Here is a 19,770-nt window from a genome sequence, read left to right as displayed (position 1 = left end):
TACATTCTTAAAGAAAAGTATATACTAGCACCATTTTAAAAATAAGTCTTGAATAGTGATCATTTTACAAGGTATTTCTACTGATTATATTAATTTTCAAACTTAACGTCATTGTCATTTTACTGGTACACAGAATATATAAAACCAGTATTTGGTCTTCTGCCAAAGAAGTTAAGCTTCCTATAGCATTTGAGATTCTAGCTTCAGGACTTTAAATAGACATTGATGTTTTATTTAAACTTTGAATAAGAAAATGAAATTATAATGAAAATGTATAAAATAACCTGTGTTAATGAATATATCCAAGATTATATATTCAGATGTAGGAAATTCAAATAGCAAATTGATAATCAAATCAACCTATCACAGACATGTTTACATATATTAGACAGGACCACCCGCCAAATACAAATTAGTTCTATCATGATAACTACAGTAAGTTGACTGTTTATCCATCAGCCTACTTCTTCAGCATTCACAGTTTAAATTGGACTCAGAGTTACAGTCAAGTAATCAAATGCAGTCAGTTGTTTTCAGATAATTCTCAGATCAAAACCAGGTAAGCCATATATTAAAACTGATCCTATAGCTTTAATAGAGGCAATTTAATATTTTACTCTTAAATTATGTTGGCTGAAGTCAGTATTAATTTTAAAATTAATAAATTCGAAATTAATTCAAAATACTCTTTTCAAATATATAGTTGTTTTAAGCAAAATGTTTTATGTGGCTACTCAATTTTGGAAATAGGCCAATTTTTACAAGTGGGAATATCTTGATATTAAAATAATTCAATAAGACTATCTAAAATATAATTGATACATTTTGAATAAGAGAGTGTTTAGCTTTGATTCTTAATAAAACGTATTAGTGAATAATAAGCCAGGTAGAGTAATTTTGAGTGTCTTCATAGGTATAGTACATAAGACATTAATTCATTTTAGGAAATTACTGGGTTGAAATCGTGTGTGTGTGTGTGGACGCGCGCGTGTGCTTGAACTCAGGATCAGTGCACTGCCCGTTAGCAGGATAGTGCTGTCTCAGGATAGTGCTCTACACTTGAAGCACAGCTCTCCTTCATGCTTTTTGGGGTGGTGGTAGTAGTGATTAATTAGAGATAGACTTACTCTCACCTACTTTCCTGTCCAGGCTGGCTTCAAAACTGGATCCTCAGATCACTAACTTCTGAGTAGCTAGGATTCCAGGCATGAACTCGCTGACGATATGAGTTGGCATCTTTTCGAGGATTACAGAAAGACCTTCATAATAAAACACTAAAATCTGAGTCAAATAGATAAATCTTTTAATTACATTTTTAAATTTAATTGCAATTTTTCCTCATTGTTTTCAGTAAGTAACATATAAACCGGTAATTCTTATGTATCCAATATCATTGGCAGTTTTCTTTGTAACATTAGGCCTTGATTCGCACCCATGAAAATCTTCAATTTGTCTATGGCCACATGAATACTTCAGCGTATTTTAGTTCGTACTGAGAGATGTTTCCATGTTCGTTTAGTCAGTGTGATTCTTTTTGTTTGTTTATCTAGACCACTAAGAAGACTTTTATAGCCAAGCTACATGCTAGATCAGGCCTAATATAGTAATTGGCTTCTATGGGTATTCTAAATAAATAAATTTGTATAAAGCATTTTATTGTTAGCCATTACAGTGCTAACTAATGGAGTACACATAAAGAAAACATTTTAGCTTTGATTTTGAGTGATTAAACATCAAATCAATGTGTTCATATTCATGATATCATCCCCATTACACACTTACTGTTTGTTTAATTCTGATCACTTGAGGTTCAAAAGGAAGAGAGCAATATAGCTGCAAATTTACATTAATATTACTTTGGTTGTCCATATATCCAAATCCTCAGACTTTACTCAGTTTGTAGTTGACACTCATTACCTCCTTTTTCAGAAGTCATTTCTCATTTACTGTGGATATATCTGGTCATTCCTACGGATGACTACTTGAGAATTCTTTAAAATGGAAATGCTATAATTCATAGCTTTTAAGCATCTAATTAGTTTCCAAATGATGGTATAGTTTAACTTCTTTAAAAGTATTTAAATAAATGGCAACAGAGACATTGTTTCAAGAACATACTCATTATATATCGTTTCTCCTCTTCTATGTACATGGAAATATACCTTTATTAAAATAACTTTAAGATAAAAGAATAAGCATTAAACAGTGATACTTTTTGTCCTCTCTTATCACTGGAACTCATCAGTTTAACATAGAGAATCTGTGTTTCTCCTGCAAATGAAGTCAGAGCAAAAGTTTAGTCAGTTGCACAGAGAACAGAAAGTGATTAAAGCTTGAGATAAATATCATCTAGAGAGCACTTAGGTTAACAGAGGATTTCATCAATCTTTTAGTAATTCTGAGCATGTGTTATAGCAATGGACATCTTTACAACTTTAGATGGACATTACTAGTGACTTAAGCATGTATATATGTATTAAAAATGTTATTTTGTGTAGTTCAAGGAATCAGTTTTGTTGGATGTTTAATTTGGAGGTTTTGTTTACATTATGTCCTTAGGGGTTTTCTTTGTTTTAACAGCATGCAGCTTGACAGAAATACACTACCCAAAAAGGGACTCAGGTATATATTTCTCTCAGCACAATTGTTGCCTTTTTCTATTTTCACATAAACTTTGTGTGCTGTGTCTCTTCCTCTTTCTTTGTTTGTTGCCAATGTAGTACCTGACATTGAAGATGAAATCACTTTTAATCTTGATACTTTTTTGGCTCTAAAAGTTGGAGAATCATTGAGGCTTAGGAGGAGATACTAGTGGATAATCAAGGTGTCCCTCAAATTGATCTTTGTACCTCTATCATTATTTTGAAGAAATACGATTTATCAAAGAACTTGCCCCCTTGTTTGTTCTTGGAGGGAGCAATATCTTTTGGTAGAATGCAAAATTTACTTCTCCAAATTAAGATAAAAATCACTTCCCTAGATTGCATCTTGAATACGTACGTATGTCCAAAAAGTCCTCAAAACCCACATAGTCTACCAATGTGACCAGTAATGATGAAAGGTTTAACAATAATCTAATTTGAATCAAAGAAAAAATTTTCATCATATCAAGACAAATATTTTAATTAAGATATGATTTTTACAAAATAGGTTTTGTAGGGCTGCTGGCATTTTTTACATGAGTTTAAGCTTGAATAAATGTGATACCATTGAATTTCAAAATAATTATCCAATTCATAATATGCAAAGTTTAATTCATATCCATAACTCATTCCTGCACACTTTTATCCAAGGAGGAGCCATAGAATGCTACTAAGAGAGATGTGACACTAGGAATGTGAGATGCTCTTCAAGGAATGATTTCTGTAACTTCCATGGTATAGGCAGGCACCCAAGAGAAGTTTGTACTTTTCATATGCATGAGAACAGAGGCCAGGTGCAGTGTTTGCATTTCTCACAGTTCCTGCATCATAACTTTTTATTTGCTTAATAAATATGTTTTGGAAGAAAAAGGAAAACAAAGAATTTATTTCCAGAAACACAGTGAGTAATGGCCAAATGAGAACTTTCCCTATTGATCCCTTTTTTGTTCCCAATTTAGAGCAATAGCAATCAGCAGAGAGTTCCCTTCACTTCAATATTTTGTTCTAAAACATTATTTTCCAACATGAACACATTTTTTTCCATCCTCATTAAAAATCTAGAAATGTCAAGAGTGTAGTAGTCAGTGTGTGTTCCATTTCTCATGCCTTTCTGTGACCTTCATTCCACTTCACTTGCCTTCTGGCCTGCTGCTGCCACAGTTGTTTGTCTCTGTTCTCCTCCTCCTCGCTTCCTTCCACGCACTGTGTTTTTGGGGCCTTCTCAGTTAATTTGGCTGTCTGCTCATTGCTTATGATTTCCAACTCCATATCTTACAGAAGCATAATTTTTCTTCTCAAACGCCTTTTCTTTTTCCTGTGGGATTAAACAGATGGTACCAAATCATCTGGAAGAACTGAGCAATTCTAATTAGATCCAATCTGTTTGTGATGGTTGTTCAGTCTGAATAGTGAGCTCCTCTCAATTGTTTTCCTGTCCTGGCATTCTCTTGCCCTGGTAGATGGGCTTCAGTGTCTCAGCTTTGCTCTTTTGCAGATATACACCATCATCGCGGCAGGCCAACCAAGAGGAGGGCAAAGAGTGGTTGCGTTCTCACTCCACTGGAGGGCTACAGGACACCGGTAGCCAGTCACCTCTGGTCTCCCCTTCTGCTATGTCATCTTCTGCCACAGGAAAATACCACTTTTCCAACTTGGGTAAAATATTCTACAGTATAGATTCTGCTTTGTTCCTTTCAGGAGTCCTTGGTCTCCCCATAAAAAAAAATAGCTTCTACGCCATGTACTGACTTGAAAAAGGAGTCACCTGTTACTATGTAGAGAACCATGGATCTGTCCCAGAACTCTTGACCCCAGTGCAAAAATATTTCCATCCTAATTCAAAATCTTCTTTAAAAGCATTATAACATCTGTTTCTTTTGCTTTCAATTTTAAGGCTTCCTTGAAGCAAAAGTAATTATCTTCCTGTAGAGAAATAGAAAACAGAAATCATTAGGAAGAAAACAATATGCAATTTTATGACTGCAATGTAACTTCTTTAATATTATTAAAATTAAAGCTGTCCTTAATATGCATATAATCATTCTTATTATGGCTATAAATGTGCCTATTTTTAGACAAAGAGAAATCATTTAGTATCAATCTACGGGGTTACTTTATACCTACTGTCACTTTATGTAATGTAGTCATTTGTGTCAGCAGCATAAAAACAAAGGGAATAGAAAAATTAATGAGATAAGACTAAAAATGTCAATTGTTGATAAAGCACAGTGATTCACACCTGTAGTATGAGCTACTTAGGAGGCAGAGTTTGGGGGGATCACAACTGATACAAGCCCATTTCAACAGGAAACCCTAAGTGTGGTGGCATCTACCCACTGTTTCAGTTTCAGCAGGAACAAAGTGTAGGATTATCAGAGTCCTGGCCAGCCTGGACAGAAAGAGTGACTGTCTCAAAAAATGACCTAAGCAGAAATGGCTGGTGATGTGTTTCATGTAATAGAGTGTCTGCCTAGCAAGTTCAAATCCCATATATTTTATAAATAAGATATAAATATATTATCATTTAGTAGATTCAATGACTTTAAAAATAAAGTTACCTTCCATCAAGTCAACTTGTGAAATGACCTCCTGTTTCTCTTTTTAATTGAGAAAAAATTTGTTCTAGTTATGAGCTTATAGATAGGCCACGTTTTTCAGAAATCTGGACTTTTCAGATTTGAACACAACAGACACAAGCTAGGCTATTAAACTTCATGTCTTCTCATGTTGCCAATTAGGACTTGTGGCAATTGAAAAGATCTATTTTGGTTATGGTACTATATGCACTAATGAACAACAACTCTTCCCCCTCCCCCTCCCTCTCCTCCCACTTCTCCCTTCTTCTTCTTCTTCTTCTTCTTCTTCTTCTTCTTCTTCTTCTTCTTCTTCTTCTTCTTCTTCTTCTTCTTCTTCTTCTTCTTCTTCTTCTTCTTTTTCTTCTTCTTCTTCCTCTTCCTCTTCCTCTTCCTCTTCTCCCCTTCCCCTCCCCCTCCCCCTCCCCCTCCTCCTCCTCCTTCAGCAGTGCTAGGTTTGCAATGCTTCCTTACTGGGAAGACACTCTACTACTTGAGTAATGGGCCCAAGCACTAAGCAATGGCAAGTTTATGGTGCTAAATCTACACAGTGATGAAATTTTTTTGTCCCATAATGCCAAAAATGTATTGTTTTTATTTAACATCCCTTTATAGTTATAAAACACAGCAAAAATTTAACTTCAAAAGATGAATTTTTGTAAGGTCACAAGAATAGGGGAAAAATCTCATTTCATAGGCTATCTAAAATAGAACTCAAATCACCCCCAAATACATAGGGTAAAATACATGGATAAAATATCCATTTCTTTCATCAGTTGACATTAACTTGATAATCTGACTCCTTATGCCACTTATTTCTACCATCATTATACTGATAACATCTATTTATTCCATTATTCTTTGGGGAGAGGAAGTACTTTGACATTTATTGTGATTGACCTTGGTAAAGTCATTAAATCTCAATTTTTGTATCTCTCGCATAAATGTATGCTATACAGGTCATGTCACAAAGAATGACTGACTGATTACATGTGGACAAGAGTATAAGACTTGATAAACTAAAAATTATTTTCAATAGAGAACATAGTTTACATTATAAGATATTTTATACTGCTCTGGTAGCTTTTTGTGTGTGTAATGTCCATTTAGCTTTGTAAAAAATTATTGTCAAGATGATGTACAAAGTGGTAAAACTCAGGTACTTTTGAACTTAGGATTTAACTGAGAATAAGACAGTGACAACACATTTCATTATATGGGAGAATCATAGCTTACATTTTAGAAAGACTCACATTTTAGAAGAAGTAGTACAAAGCTGTCACATTTGAATCAGGGGATCATTTACCAAGGCCTTATTTTTGTAGTGGTTAAGTTTACTCCATGTGTACATAAATTAAAGTTAACATGTCAAACATAATCAACATGTTGGTGGCCACGAATATGTTCTGAAACAACATGTAGTATTTAAGCATTCATTTTCTAACATCGTTTTCAAATGTGAAGCATAATATAGAAACATCAGTGCTTCTTTTTCTGATAACAAACATCTCTGAAGAACTTTAATGATGTCCTAATATACTTAATTTATAAACCTCACTATCAAATATATTGTAGTGCCTCTATGTCCATAGTTCAACTGTGTTAATTGATAATTTTTAATAAATACTGTGGAATTCAAATAGGATATATGGGTAGTAGGACACTATTAAATTATTTTACTGTTAGTAGACTTCTTTGAGCTACAGTCAAATATGGTTGTGTGTAGTTCCCAAAAGATAAGCAATAAACAGGCACTATTCCCACTCAAGGAAGAATATTTGAGTATAACTTATATAAGTAAGCCTTTGTAAGAAACTCTCTTTTATGTTAATTATAATTCTTATGAGGCATCTTGTAAAATGAAAATTGTTTTTATGTCCCTATGAGAGACAACCACTGATAAGATTCATTTACTCCTTACCTCAAGTTTACCAGGTAAACTCATTAATATTACTATTACTTCCCAGTTCTATTTGATAGCTCTTTTGCATACAGAGTAATTGTTAAAACACCTTTCTAATGTTGTAGGGGAACAGTTTCTTTCCTTTTCCTCATAGGCTTTCCTGCCTGGGTTAGCTTTGAACCGTGACCCTCAGATCTCAGACTCATGAGTAGGTAGGATTACAGTCATGAGCCACCAGCACCTGACTTCTTTTTACTTTTAAGTATTCTTTTAAGTGGATTGCTTCTAGTTCCCTCCCATACACACCCATAAACCTATTCAGAATGAGCTCCTACCTTCTATAATCATGGAATCATAGAATATCACATTAGTAAGAGGGCCAATCACTTATATATTATGTAAATTTATGACGTTTAGCTTCTTCAGTGAGTCACCAATAAAAAACTATTTAAATCTAGAAATAGCACACTTATAGAGCTCTTTGATATTTTTTAAATTACTGAATACTCAACTAGAACTACAAGTGTGAGCCACTTGTACTTGGCACTGCCATTGGTTTTTATTTATTTATTTTTATTTTTAAAGAAACTGAAGAGCAGAGATTCAGATATTTGAATGAAGCGGATAGAAAGCAAAATCACTACCAAAATTATCTATGTGTTGCTGTTGCCTTTAGTTAGGGAACTTCTCTTCTAATAATGCACATGTTAAATATTTGCCATTTCATTGCCTCCCTCATTTTGTGTTCATTCTTGAAGTTAGATACGGCAAAATATTTATTTTGCCACTACAACTACAAAAAAACTACTAACTAAACTTTCTTATTATTGTGGGCATATCAGAAAAACTGTCAAAATAAATTTATTATATTTGTTTTGCATTATTATTAAATAAGGAGACTGTCATTATAAATGTAATTTCTCAAAATCTACTATAGATTTCTCATCAACATTTCACCTTGAGTAGGTTAACTATTATGTTCTTAAATTATAGAAAAACATTTCACTTGGATATCTCTCAAATTATTCTTCTTACAGTTTTACCAAATCAAACTGTAAACAATACATTCTAACTTCCAGATACATATATTAAATGATGCACTTAAAAGTATGTTTATTTTACAAGAGTTAATTCATATTGTAGATCTAGAATAGAATGATCTACTGCAAATCAAGTAATGGGTCCTTATTGTTCTAGAATGTACTTAGTCTGTTACCACCAATCATAAGACTAATAATTACTATGGGATGAAGAAACACGCTTGAAAAACTCTTCTGTCTTCATTTTCACTTTATTTACCTCCATTTTAGGCTTTCCTACCAATGAATTATGTACTTTGCAAATCTGTAGTTTCTTTACTCTTTGTTATATTTCTCATTTAATGTTTGGTTTTGCACACATAAGTATGGTTTTTAGAAAATGCAGGTGCACTTTCTTTTATTCTAACCCATTACAGGCTCAAAGAGAGAGTTGTATTGTACAATGACTCATCTAATTATTCTAAAATAGACAACACATACCCAGAAAATGCTGTCCTTTTATATTAGGGATCACCTTTCCTATTATTTTTCTTAAGAAGAAATGCAGTGCCTGTTTCAAAGGAAAAATACAGCTCATTTTAAAAAATTATACAAATTCTAAGCCAATGACGCGTCTTCAGAGTTCTCAGTTCTTTTTGTAGCTCAAGAAGTTACAGCCTATTTTCTCATGTCCCAATAACAAACATGATGTTCATAAATGTGAAAGATTTAAATATGCTTATGATAAATGTTTCTCAATTTTCCTGTTTTTATTTGATTCCAAAATTTAAAACTGTACAATAAAATTTCATAATCAGTCTTATTTTCTAAAGAATTGGTGATTATCATTTGGCCTGAGAAACTGAATGACAAAGAACATATGTCAATAGGTAACCAAACAAATTATTATTTCAAATCGCATGTATAAAATACTGCTTTTGAAATACAAAATGTTTGTGACTTTTGGTAGTCTCATGCTGATATTCTTACCTTAGACCTACTAGAGTCTAATAGTATCTACCTGATTTCTATTTCATTTAAAGAAAAAGTTTGACTATTTCTGATTATTACTTAACTAGGATAATAAGTATGTAATTTACCATGAACTTAAATGAATCATTAATTCATATTGACTGAAAATTTTTGCAGGCAAGAACCAAAAGTTATCTTTGAGAGAACTAGATATTTATATTTTTTTCCTTTCTTTTATTTTGAAACTTAAAAATTTTATAAAAAGTCAATATTTTCTTCATACAAGCTAGCTGAAAATTCATGTTGTTATACTACTAGCACAAATGGCAGAGGTGACTTCCTGAAATTTCTTTCACTATGGCTTTAGAAATTAGTGTACAGGTTGGTGTTTTTTTTTTTTTTTTTTGCCATGAAAGTTCTACAGGAAAAATGGGGGTTCCATGGTGCCTGTTATTGATGCTTCCAAGCAGAACATTGACCTATACCCAGTATTTCTCATATCTATAAAAATGTTGGGACCAGTTCTCACTGTCATTCAACCTAACTATTTCCATTGCATAAGCCCCAGGATAACAGGCTGTATTCTTTGTGTTTTTTTTTTCAGTGAGTCCCACCAATCTGTCTCAATTTAACCTTCCTGGCCCCAGCATGATGCGCTCAAACAGCATCCCAGCCCAAGACTCTTCCTTCGATCTCTATGATGATTCCCAGCTCTGTGGGAGTGCCACGTCTCTAGAGGAAAGGCCACGTGCCATCAGTCATTCAGGCTCATTTAGAGATAGCATGGAAGAAGGTAAGCAGGGCACATGGGAGAATAAAGATGAAGTTACTTTATTTAATTCTGGAAGAAAAGCTGTGCCATTTTTCATAGCACAAGGATTCCTGAAGAGGAAATAAATGAGCAAGTGTAATTCTCATTTGTGCTCCCCTGAAGCTTAAAGATGTTTTATTCTGTATTACCTTCTGTTTCTTTATGTTTTGGGAAAAATGCCAGAGTTTTTTTTTTTTATTTGGCTTTAGAGCAATCTGGAATACATCTAATGTTCTCATATAGAAATAGGCAAAAAAAAAAAAAAGAAATATGCAAAGTCTTAGAGACTTTTATCCAAATGTGTTAAACATTACAGCAAATGTTTTGTTGATATCTCAATTTTAAAAAAAAACACATAAAGATAGGTACCATAAGAATTATCCTCTGAGGCTATCATATCTTGCTGATTGTATTTTTAGAAACTCTTATTGTTATCAGATTTTTTATCATAGCAGTTTAAAATTCATACTGTTCCTATATGTCATATTTTTGTATCCAGTGGCAATTCAGCCTACATCTGACCTAGAAAATGTCTTTCATTTGTATAGCTGTGTGTTATTACTTTAAATAGACCTATTCAAATAGCTCAGAAAGTTTAATAAATGTTCAAATGTACATATTTTCCCAATGATACATATATATATATTAAAACTTGCCGGTAATAGCTTAAGATACTTTTGACATTTAGTTAATGACATAAAGTACCCATAGAAGAAGACTATGGCTATGTATTATAAAGCATGTCAGTAAAGGCTAAAATAAAACTAAACCTAGAAATCCAAAGCAATTTTAATAAAATCAAACATGAAATCTACCATATTGTTCCAGTTCCTAAGAGTTATGAATAAAAGAAAAGACTAAAATCTTGACGCATTCCAGAGGTCAAGCCTCTGACTCTTCATTTATTTGTAGCATATCTTGTGTACATTTTTACTAACCTTATTAACCCTAATTTTCTTATTGTCACAAGTGTGAAATGAGAGCCAAGAATAATTTTGCCCTTTCTCTTTATCTCTTCCCCTGATTTAAAGTATCCTGTAGTAAAAGTTTAGTCAGCTCTAAGAATTAACTCATGGTTTTCAGATTTGATGTATTGACACTAAATTGGTCAACCACTTTTACTTTTCCCTTTTGAAATATTAACCAAACCACTGTGCTTACTGCAGTAACAACTGTAAATGAATTATACCCCTGCAGTATGTTGTGTTGGTCGGTGCAGTGTGGCAGACAAAATATAACTAATCTGAAATATAAAATTATTGTTTTTGAAAAGATTCTGTCATGCTCTGTACATGGACCACTTGCCACTTATAGTAGTTTAAAACTAATTTAGTGAGCATATTGTTGGGTTTCTGGAGTGCCTTGTTTACAAATAAATGATGGTTTCATGATGGGAAATTCTGGCCTTCCATATACAAGGGTTAAATCATCTGAATTGCTGAAAATCAGCCTGAGTGGAAGAGAAGGTTTTTTTGAGTCTCATTCATCAAATACTGAACTATTGTTCCTCTTAAATTGTGATCTGGAATTAAGGGATGATTGAAGTAGATTGAGGGGAAATTTATTGGTAGCTTGCTTAATGCTCATATGGATAAATGAACAGATGAAGCCTCAAGCTATAAGTACATAAACCTATAAATAATAAATGGAAGGAAAAGAATAAAAATGAGATTTCCTCATTCACAATGCAACGTGCTTCCCATTTCTTTCTTTCTTTTTTTTTTTTTTTTTTGGCTAGTCCTGGGGCTTGGACTCAGGGCCTGAGCACTGTCCCTGGCTTCTTCCTGCTCAAGGCTAGCACTCTGCCACTTGAGCCACAGCGCCACTTCTGGCCATTTTCTGTATATGTGGTGCTGGGGAATTGAACCCAGGGCCTCATGTATACAAGGCAAGCACTCTTGCCACTAGGCCATATCCCCAGCCCCATGCTTCCCATTTCTTCACCCTCAAATTTATTACAGGTTAACAATAGGCCTTCTGAAAAAAATATTGATTCAAAGATATTGCACATCTAATAGAGCAGTAGGGTATTAGTTGCTGAAGTTAGAAATCTTCTAATCCTTTTTTTTTTTTTAAATTTTGGACTGGTCCTGGGCTTGAACTCAGGGCTTGAGTGCTGTCCCTGAACTTCTTTTTTTCCTTTTTTTTTCTTTTTTCTTGCCAGCCCTGAGGCTTGGACTCAGGGCCTGAAGGCCCATTGTTAACCTTTAGTAATCCCTTAATTCTAGATCACAATTTAAGAGGCACTTGTCTCTTTTCTCTACCACTTCTGTGAGCACCTAAAATATATATTAGTCATTTTCTATTCAAAGGATCTAGCCAAGGCCTCCTACTTTGCATTGTGCATGTTCAGTTTGTTTAAAGGATGAATTTGGAGAAATAATGTTCCATAAGAAAAATGAAAAAGATTTTCTACAAATAAAATTTAGCATAATTTCATCTGCCTGTTACACTAACACATTTGTAGTACAGAGTATAAAAAGCAAGCCTTTGTTTTGCTGAAAACAAAATTAGTATTTTTTTGTGCAGTCCGCAATTTCCATCTTAATTGTTGTGAGAAACCATCTTGAAATAGAAGGATTCTTACATTACAGATTTCTAAAGAAATTATTCTATATTTAAAAGAACATGATCAATTTATCATGAACTCAATTGCAAGTTGCATAAAGTTATTTACTAAAAATCTATGTGAAAAAATTCTGCAGAAGATTTGTATTGTATAAGAACGAATTAAACATGTAAGGATTTTGAAGTATAAAGTTAATGACAACTTTTTTTCATTGTGTTGCCCTGATTTTCTCTTTACTGTATAATATTTTTTTATTATGAGACCACACCTCAAACTTGATTCCTGACACTTGTTCATTGATTAGCTCTCTGCCAACTTGACCGACATGTCTAATCCCAAAGAGATTTTTCCATAGCCTGCATTCTATGAAAAGCATACTTCTAGTGCTCATGCTTATCAAATACTTGCAGTTATTTGGTGAAGCTACCACTTTATGGGTGTTGATTAAAGCCTTTCCATGTCCCAACAGCATGGTTTCCAAAAATATATAGCTGATTTGTTCTCAGAATCTAAAAACAAGCAGCTATTGTTTTATATTTCTAGTTACTTTTTCTATTCTTTGCCAGGAAAGTCTTAGAATTTATGAGGACCTCATTAATTCTACTGTCTTGGTTTTTTTATCTTCTTTTAGTTCATGGCTCTTCTTTATCACTGGTCTCCAGTACTTCCTCTCTTTACTCTACGGTAAGTGTTGGCTGTTGAGAAAAAGCTGCTGCCTGTTCAATGTTCACAGATAACAATAAATTGACATTTGCATAGAAGTTGAGTAACAAACTATAGTATGGGTATATACTTATTTCCAGTACACCCAAATCTTCCTGTACTCCACTGTAAATGATTTCACTTGACTTTGCTACATTTGTTATAAGCAAATGAGTGAATTTAAAACTGGATTTTAAAAAGATGCTATAGTATTGTGTTCTTTCCAAATTTCATAGTGTTGACTTTGCTGCTTTGATTCTCTGACCCATGGCTGTTAATCGCTGTGCTGTGTAAAATTACAGTTCATTTTGGCAAAAATTAACTTTTCTTCAATTAAATATAATTTTATCTTTTTATAAAATACTGTACAGGAAGTTATGATTGATGAGAAGCTTCAGTAAAATAGCTTAAAAGCAGTTTACTAAATGTCAAAGTATCTTGATCACCATGTAATCCTTTTTTTATTAATTAAATTTTGTTGACAAGGTGTTGTACAAAAGGGGTACAGTTATATAACAAGGCAGTGAGTACATTTCTTTTGATATCTTACACCCTCATTTTTCTTTCCCTTCCCTAGATCAGGTAGGCAATATCCCGTGTACCAAAATCATATACAGTAACCACGTAGCGTACACCAAAGGAAACTCACCTAGAACTTTAAATGTAACGTTAACAATAGAATCCTCCTGTGTCCTTCTCTTGGAGTTGTTTTTGCTTATCCTCATCTTATATGACCATATGTGCATAGCTGTTGAGCTATTGTGATCCACTAATAGGTCTATTCTAGACCTTTTTATGTTTAGTAGTTGTTTGGTTTTAGACACATAATGTAACCAAACCTGTGGAAATACCATTTGAAAAGAAGTTTTTTGTTTCGCAAACCATGTAATCTTTAATCCTGTATGGAAAGGTTCAGAAAAAGCTTACAGCCTTCAGCTGTCATTGAACAATGGAGCATAAGTAACAATACTTATTTCCACTCATTTGTATTAGGCTTCATTGTTATAGCCTTTGGTTTCTAAGTTAATTGTGTATATTTGTTGTCATTCAAGATTAGACTATCATTGCAAATCTGGTGTTTTTCCTGTTTCTTTTTTAATGATTGAAATTGCATTAGGTTCTGTAAATGAAAGTATCACGGTTGCTGTTCAATTAAACTACTGTTTTAGGCTAGTGGATAAAGAAGAAAGGATTGTTTAAATGTTTGGATATAATACATAGCAGTAACCTGTTAGAATCCAAGGTTTTTCCTATTTGGGCAGTGCTGTCACTTGCTTAGTTGTTCACATTTTTTGATTAAAAGATGTGGAACTAGGGAAGGGAAAGGAAATACCAAAATTGAGAAACAAATGAGAAAAAGACAAACCAATGCAACAGCAATACTTACAAAACTGTATGGTGTAAACCAACTGTACAGTTCATGATGGGGAAAGGGAAATGGGGAGGGGTTAAGCAGGGTAAAAATGAGGGAGGAGGTAACAACTTGGATAAGAAATGTACTCACTGTCTTATATATGAAATTGTAACCCCTCTCTACGTCACTTTGACAAAAAATAAAAAGAAAACAAGAAAAAAAGATGTAGCATCAGAAGCAGAGATGTAGCTCAAGTGACAGAGCACCAGGCTTGAGTGAGAAAAGCCCAAGACTACAAGGCCCTGAGTTCAAGCCCCAGTATGATGGGGGCGATGGCACACACAAAAAAAGATACATCAGTCTAGTCATATTTTAAAGAAATATCAATAAGACTATTTGTATAATATTTTATGAAGCATAAGACTCAAGGATTGAACAAAAACATGGGTTTAAGGAAAAAGAGATGATTCATTTGATTAATTAATCTATATCCTGACCTAATAGATCTTTTGGTAATAGTAAAATATTTTATTTTCACACTAGCTAACACAGTAAACACTAACCTCATGTTACCATTGATTATTTGAAAAATGTCTGTTGTGGGACTGGGAATATGGCCTAGTGGCAAGAGTGCTTGCCTTGTATACATGAAGCCCTGGATTCAATTCCTCAGCACCACATATGTAGAAAACAGCCAGAAGTGGCACTGTGGCTCAAGTGGCAGAGTGCTAGCCTTGAGCAAAAAGAAGTCAGGGACATGCTCCGGCCCTGAGTCCAAGGCCAGGACTGGCAAAAAAAAAAGTCTGTTGTGAAGAGGTCCTGATTGTTTTTACTTTAATGGCTAATTTTTAAAAGATACATATTGCTAGAAACTAGTCGATTGCTCAGTACAGATTCACAGGGAACAAATAATATTTAAAAATTAAGGGACATTAGATTTAATCAAGGAACATTGTATGTTTTGAAATACCGCATTGAATTCTACCAACATAATATACTTAATATATGTTCATTAAAAATAGAAAATAATAGAATAGAATATTTTTCAATGAGAAACAGTATCAGGATGTCTACACAGTAAAGCTAATTAGAAAGCCTAAATGCAAAGTACTGCATTAAGAGCATAATGTGAATGTTATCAGATTTAAAAAAAGATAATTTCCATACATATGCATAGGGAAACATGTAGAGCTAGCCTAGACCTTTGTGCTGTGTAAAAAGAATAGGTTAAATGATCAAGCCACATGAGAATGTGATATTACTAATAACCAATATTTACATTAACTAAAATTGTATTAAATTACAATAATGAAGATCAAAAATACATTAGGAATGAACATTACATATTTTATTCACAAAGAACCTATACTAAGGCAATTCAAATGAAGGGATATTTGGAGACTAAGAAAGAGGAAAATCAAAAATTAGAAACTGTCATTCTGTCCCCAATCCCCATAATTATCTATTAAAATTAAATTAGCCTGAAGAAAATGCCTGTACAAATGCACTTCAAACTATGAAGAAGAAAAAGAAGGCAATTTAGTGATATTATGTATTTGCTTGGGTTTTTTTTTCCCCCTCCCAAATGAGGGAACTCCTCAGATGTAGTGATGCACACAAGTCATTTTCTGGCATTTTGTGGCACAGCAGGGAGATGGAGGAAGAAGAGCTAAGAGTTTTCCCTAAGTGAGGTAAAAACTCATAAGGTGTTATGAGTTTCTATAGAAACCTCATCTTCCGAAGCTGCACAGCAAAGACATTGAGCAGACACTATTATTACCACATTCATACTGGAAGTGTTGGTGTTTGGCTGACTTGAAGCCAAAACACTTGAATACTACTTACTAAAGAAAATAAAATAGGAACTATTCATCTCTAGTTTCCATGGTTCTTTTTTTATTCTTTTTTATGATTGTATCAGGGAGTTACAACTTAACATGCCCAATTATTTGCCTAGTACTTCTTATAGAAGAGTCAATCACCTCCATCACTCTCTCCCTAATACCAGCTGTTCCTTCCCACAGACTCATTTTGCATTTATCACACGTGTGTACCAAGTATCTGACTGTGGTGCTCCTCTTTTCCTTTTTTTATTCATCCATCCTATTTCACTAGGCTCTCTTTGGTCATTGTTCATAGAGGGTGATGTTTCCCTTAGTGTTATTTAGAATTATGTATAATAAGTAAAGAATCAAATATTTACTTCTATATTTTGGATAAAGATCTCCACAATTTCTTGGAGTACATTTTCTGTATTGATATTTTGTGTAGTGTTATGGTGATTTGGTGGGTTTTTTGCTTGTTTGGTTGGTTGGTTACTGTTTAAAACTTAATATGTTTTAATTCTGTCCTGTCTTTTAAAGTATATTTTATAGCCATGAATAAATTATCTGTACCTTTAAATACCTTAAGTTGTAAAGGTGTTGCTCATTTTCAATTGGGTAGTGTTTTTTAGTTTTAAAATATTAAGTCAATAATCGTGTATCTTTTCTTGTTCTTACATTAGATGATTAAAAACAATTTAATATACCTTACAACTATCTTATCCATTCATATATGTTGCATGAATTTATAATAATCTTTTAGTTAAGATTCTATTTCTTTTTATCTTTTACAGGCAGAAGAAAAGGCTCATTCAGAGGTAAAGGCCTGTAACATGTTTATGTTTGATTATTTTAATTTCCATTTCTGGTTAGTGTTGATACCACTAGAGGGCGCTGTCACACAATCGCATAACTGCAAGAAACAGAAGTAGCCCAGTGAGTCTGTCAATAGCCTTACACATTGCCGTTTATGCATATATATGTATACATATATATATGTACATATCTTTGCTTGAAGATAAGAGTTTTTTTCTCAGTGTCTCTCAACATTGTCCTCCACTTCTTTTCCACAAAAATGTATTGTGAAGAGTGAAGAAAGTTAATGAGTTTGTTCTTTCAAATTGACACATTTCAGCAGTCCAGTTTTAACAATAGAGCACTTGTTGTTTTTGAAGAAATAAAAAAAAAACATCAAATCGAAGTTCTGGGTATCATAAGAAATTAAAAAATCTTGAGACCAGATATGCACTTGTAGAATGTATTTCTATATGTTTGTAAATGTTTTACCTTATTTAATCAGTGTTTAAATTTCCTTGACGCATACTATGTTTAGACTTCAAAAAAGGCTTAAATTATAAAACAACAACATTGTGTCAATCATTAGGCTTAATCTCAGGACATGGACACTGTACCTGAGTTTTTGCTCAAGAGTAGTGCTCCATCACTTGAGCCACAGCTCTACTTCCAAATTTTTGCTGGTTAATTGGAGATAAGAGTCTTAAGGACCTGGGTTTGCATTGAACAGTAATAGTCAGATCTCAGCCTCCTGAGTGGCTAGGATTACTACAGGTGTGAGCAACATTAGCTTGGTCTAAGTAAAAATTTTAAATATGGTTCGATATGCTCTTTCCTTTAATACTCAACTTTATTTAGATGTGAACTTAACTAAAAAGAAATGCACTTTAGAGTATTTATTTTGTTGGTTCAACTAGTTAGTTTATGATATTAGTGATGTTTCTCTCTTATCTTTAAATTGTGGGTATATACAAAGCGTTTCTGATAAGAGGTAATAGCAACTAAATAAATAAAGGAATTTTGATAATTTAGAAAGGCTTCTCTGGTTTTTATTAGGATTCCATCATATAAATTTATTTTCTACATGACACAGTAGCACATACCTGTAATCTCAGTTCCCAAGAGATGGAGACACAAGTTCAAGGAGAGCCTAGACTATGTAGGGAATTCTCAAAACAAAAATAATTTTTAAATATGGACTTATTAAAATTTGAGTAAAACTCAACTTTCAAATATTACAAGTTATCCTACAGATTTTGCCAAGTTTCCAGAATATAGAAAATCAAAATACATACAGAGAAAATGTGGGGGATAATCAAGAAATTAACAAGAGTACCTTTGGCTAAAAAAGATCATAAAACATGCAGATGATGTATATAAAATTTACAAAAATATTTTCCAACCTAAATTCTTAAGCATAATTTCCCAGGGAAAAATAAGTACAGAAAAAAAGTAAACTAATAGCCTCTTGAATCATGCCATGGTGTATAAAGGAACAAATTAGTTTCCTTAGATTTGCAGGTTTGAGCCCTGATGTTGAGTGTAGAGATTAGTTTCTTTCTTTGTATGTGAGATTGATGACTTTGATGCAGGTAGTGGTCACATCCCTTATTTTTAGGCATTAGTACTGGTAAGGAAGTTGCAAAAAGAGGTAAACATAGTGTTTGCTTTTTTTAGCTGATTCTCACTTTTAAGTAATAATGTACTGGCTTTGGTGTTGTGTTGTTATAACTGCCTACAGCAAATCCATAAGCTAAGGAGAGAGCTGGTTGCATCACAAGAGAAAGTCGCGACTCTTACATCTCAACTTTCAGCAAATGTAAGGCATTTTTTTAATTTTCAAAATAAATCACAACATTTTATATAATGAACTGGAATCATTTTATTACCATCTTACCAATTTTAAGTGTTTAAAACAATGCAGGTATAACTAAACAGTAGGTCTCCTATGAGATTAATGCTTTCTGCTCACTCAGTAATAAAATGAAGATCCAAGTTCAAATTGGTCACAATGTAATTAAAATGGCTTTTTTGTTCCTTGTAAGATTCAAACAACAGTAAAGGTTACAATGAGTTATTTTCTATTCCTTTTTTTTTAATTATGTCACTCCTGTGCATAGGTTTATCATAACATCTATTGGTGTTTCTCTTTGGAAGGTAAAATGTGCCTGCACTCTGCCTCCTTCAGCTCTATGTAAGGAGCAATAGGCATGTAATTAATTCTTAAGAAAATAAACTTTGACTTAAGTATGGATGGTGAAGCTACATGGTAGATGATTTGGTTGTCCACTAACACTTTGACAGGCTCCAATAGCAGTTTAAAAGAAGACACTTTTGCTGGCACCAAAGCAGCTTAGAATAGAAAAAAAAAATAAAAACCATCAATTATATTAACAGGCATTTAAATACCTCGTGCCAAAGAGTACTCAGAGTAGAGGCAGACTAATAAAGGAGAGCATGTGGCATTGAGCCCAGAGCTAAGGAACAGAAGAGTTGGAAGCAATAGGGAGTGGGGGAAAGCTCCTGCTATTTTGCCATATGCTCTCAAGCTCTAGCTCAGCATTGATTTGCTCTGTTCTGCTGTGAAGCTTGGAGTGTACCATGCCC

General features: G+C 33.4%; 1 protein-coding gene across 3 annotated transcripts in view; it reads left to right on the top strand.

Annotated features, from left to right (window-relative positions):
• Nav3 (neuron navigator 3) overlaps positions 1 to 19,770 on the top strand; it is a 619,731-nt gene that overhangs the window by 545,612 nt on the left and 54,349 nt on the right. For all 3 annotated transcript variants that reach the window (XM_048359143.1, XM_048359134.1, XM_048359124.1), the window contains 6 exons: positions 2,581 to 2,622; positions 4,138 to 4,298; positions 9,714 to 9,902; positions 13,121 to 13,173; positions 17,163 to 17,186; positions 18,905 to 18,982. In XM_048359143.1, the coding sequence (XP_048215100.1) occupies positions 2,581 to 2,622; positions 4,138 to 4,298; positions 9,714 to 9,902; positions 13,121 to 13,173; positions 17,163 to 17,186; positions 18,905 to 18,982 (547 nt within the window). The remainder of the gene's footprint in view (positions 1 to 2,580; positions 2,623 to 4,137; positions 4,299 to 9,713; positions 9,903 to 13,120; positions 13,174 to 17,162; positions 17,187 to 18,904; positions 18,983 to 19,770) is intronic.

The sequence above is a fragment of the Perognathus longimembris genome, chromosome 1 (genome assembly GCF_023159225.1).
Source record: "Perognathus longimembris pacificus isolate PPM17 chromosome 1, ASM2315922v1, whole genome shotgun sequence".
Classification (NCBI taxonomy): Eukaryota; Metazoa; Chordata; class Mammalia; order Rodentia; family Heteromyidae; genus Perognathus; species Perognathus longimembris.
Note: the sequence above shows the minus strand (reverse complement) of the source record. Positions and strands in the feature narration are given on the sequence as shown.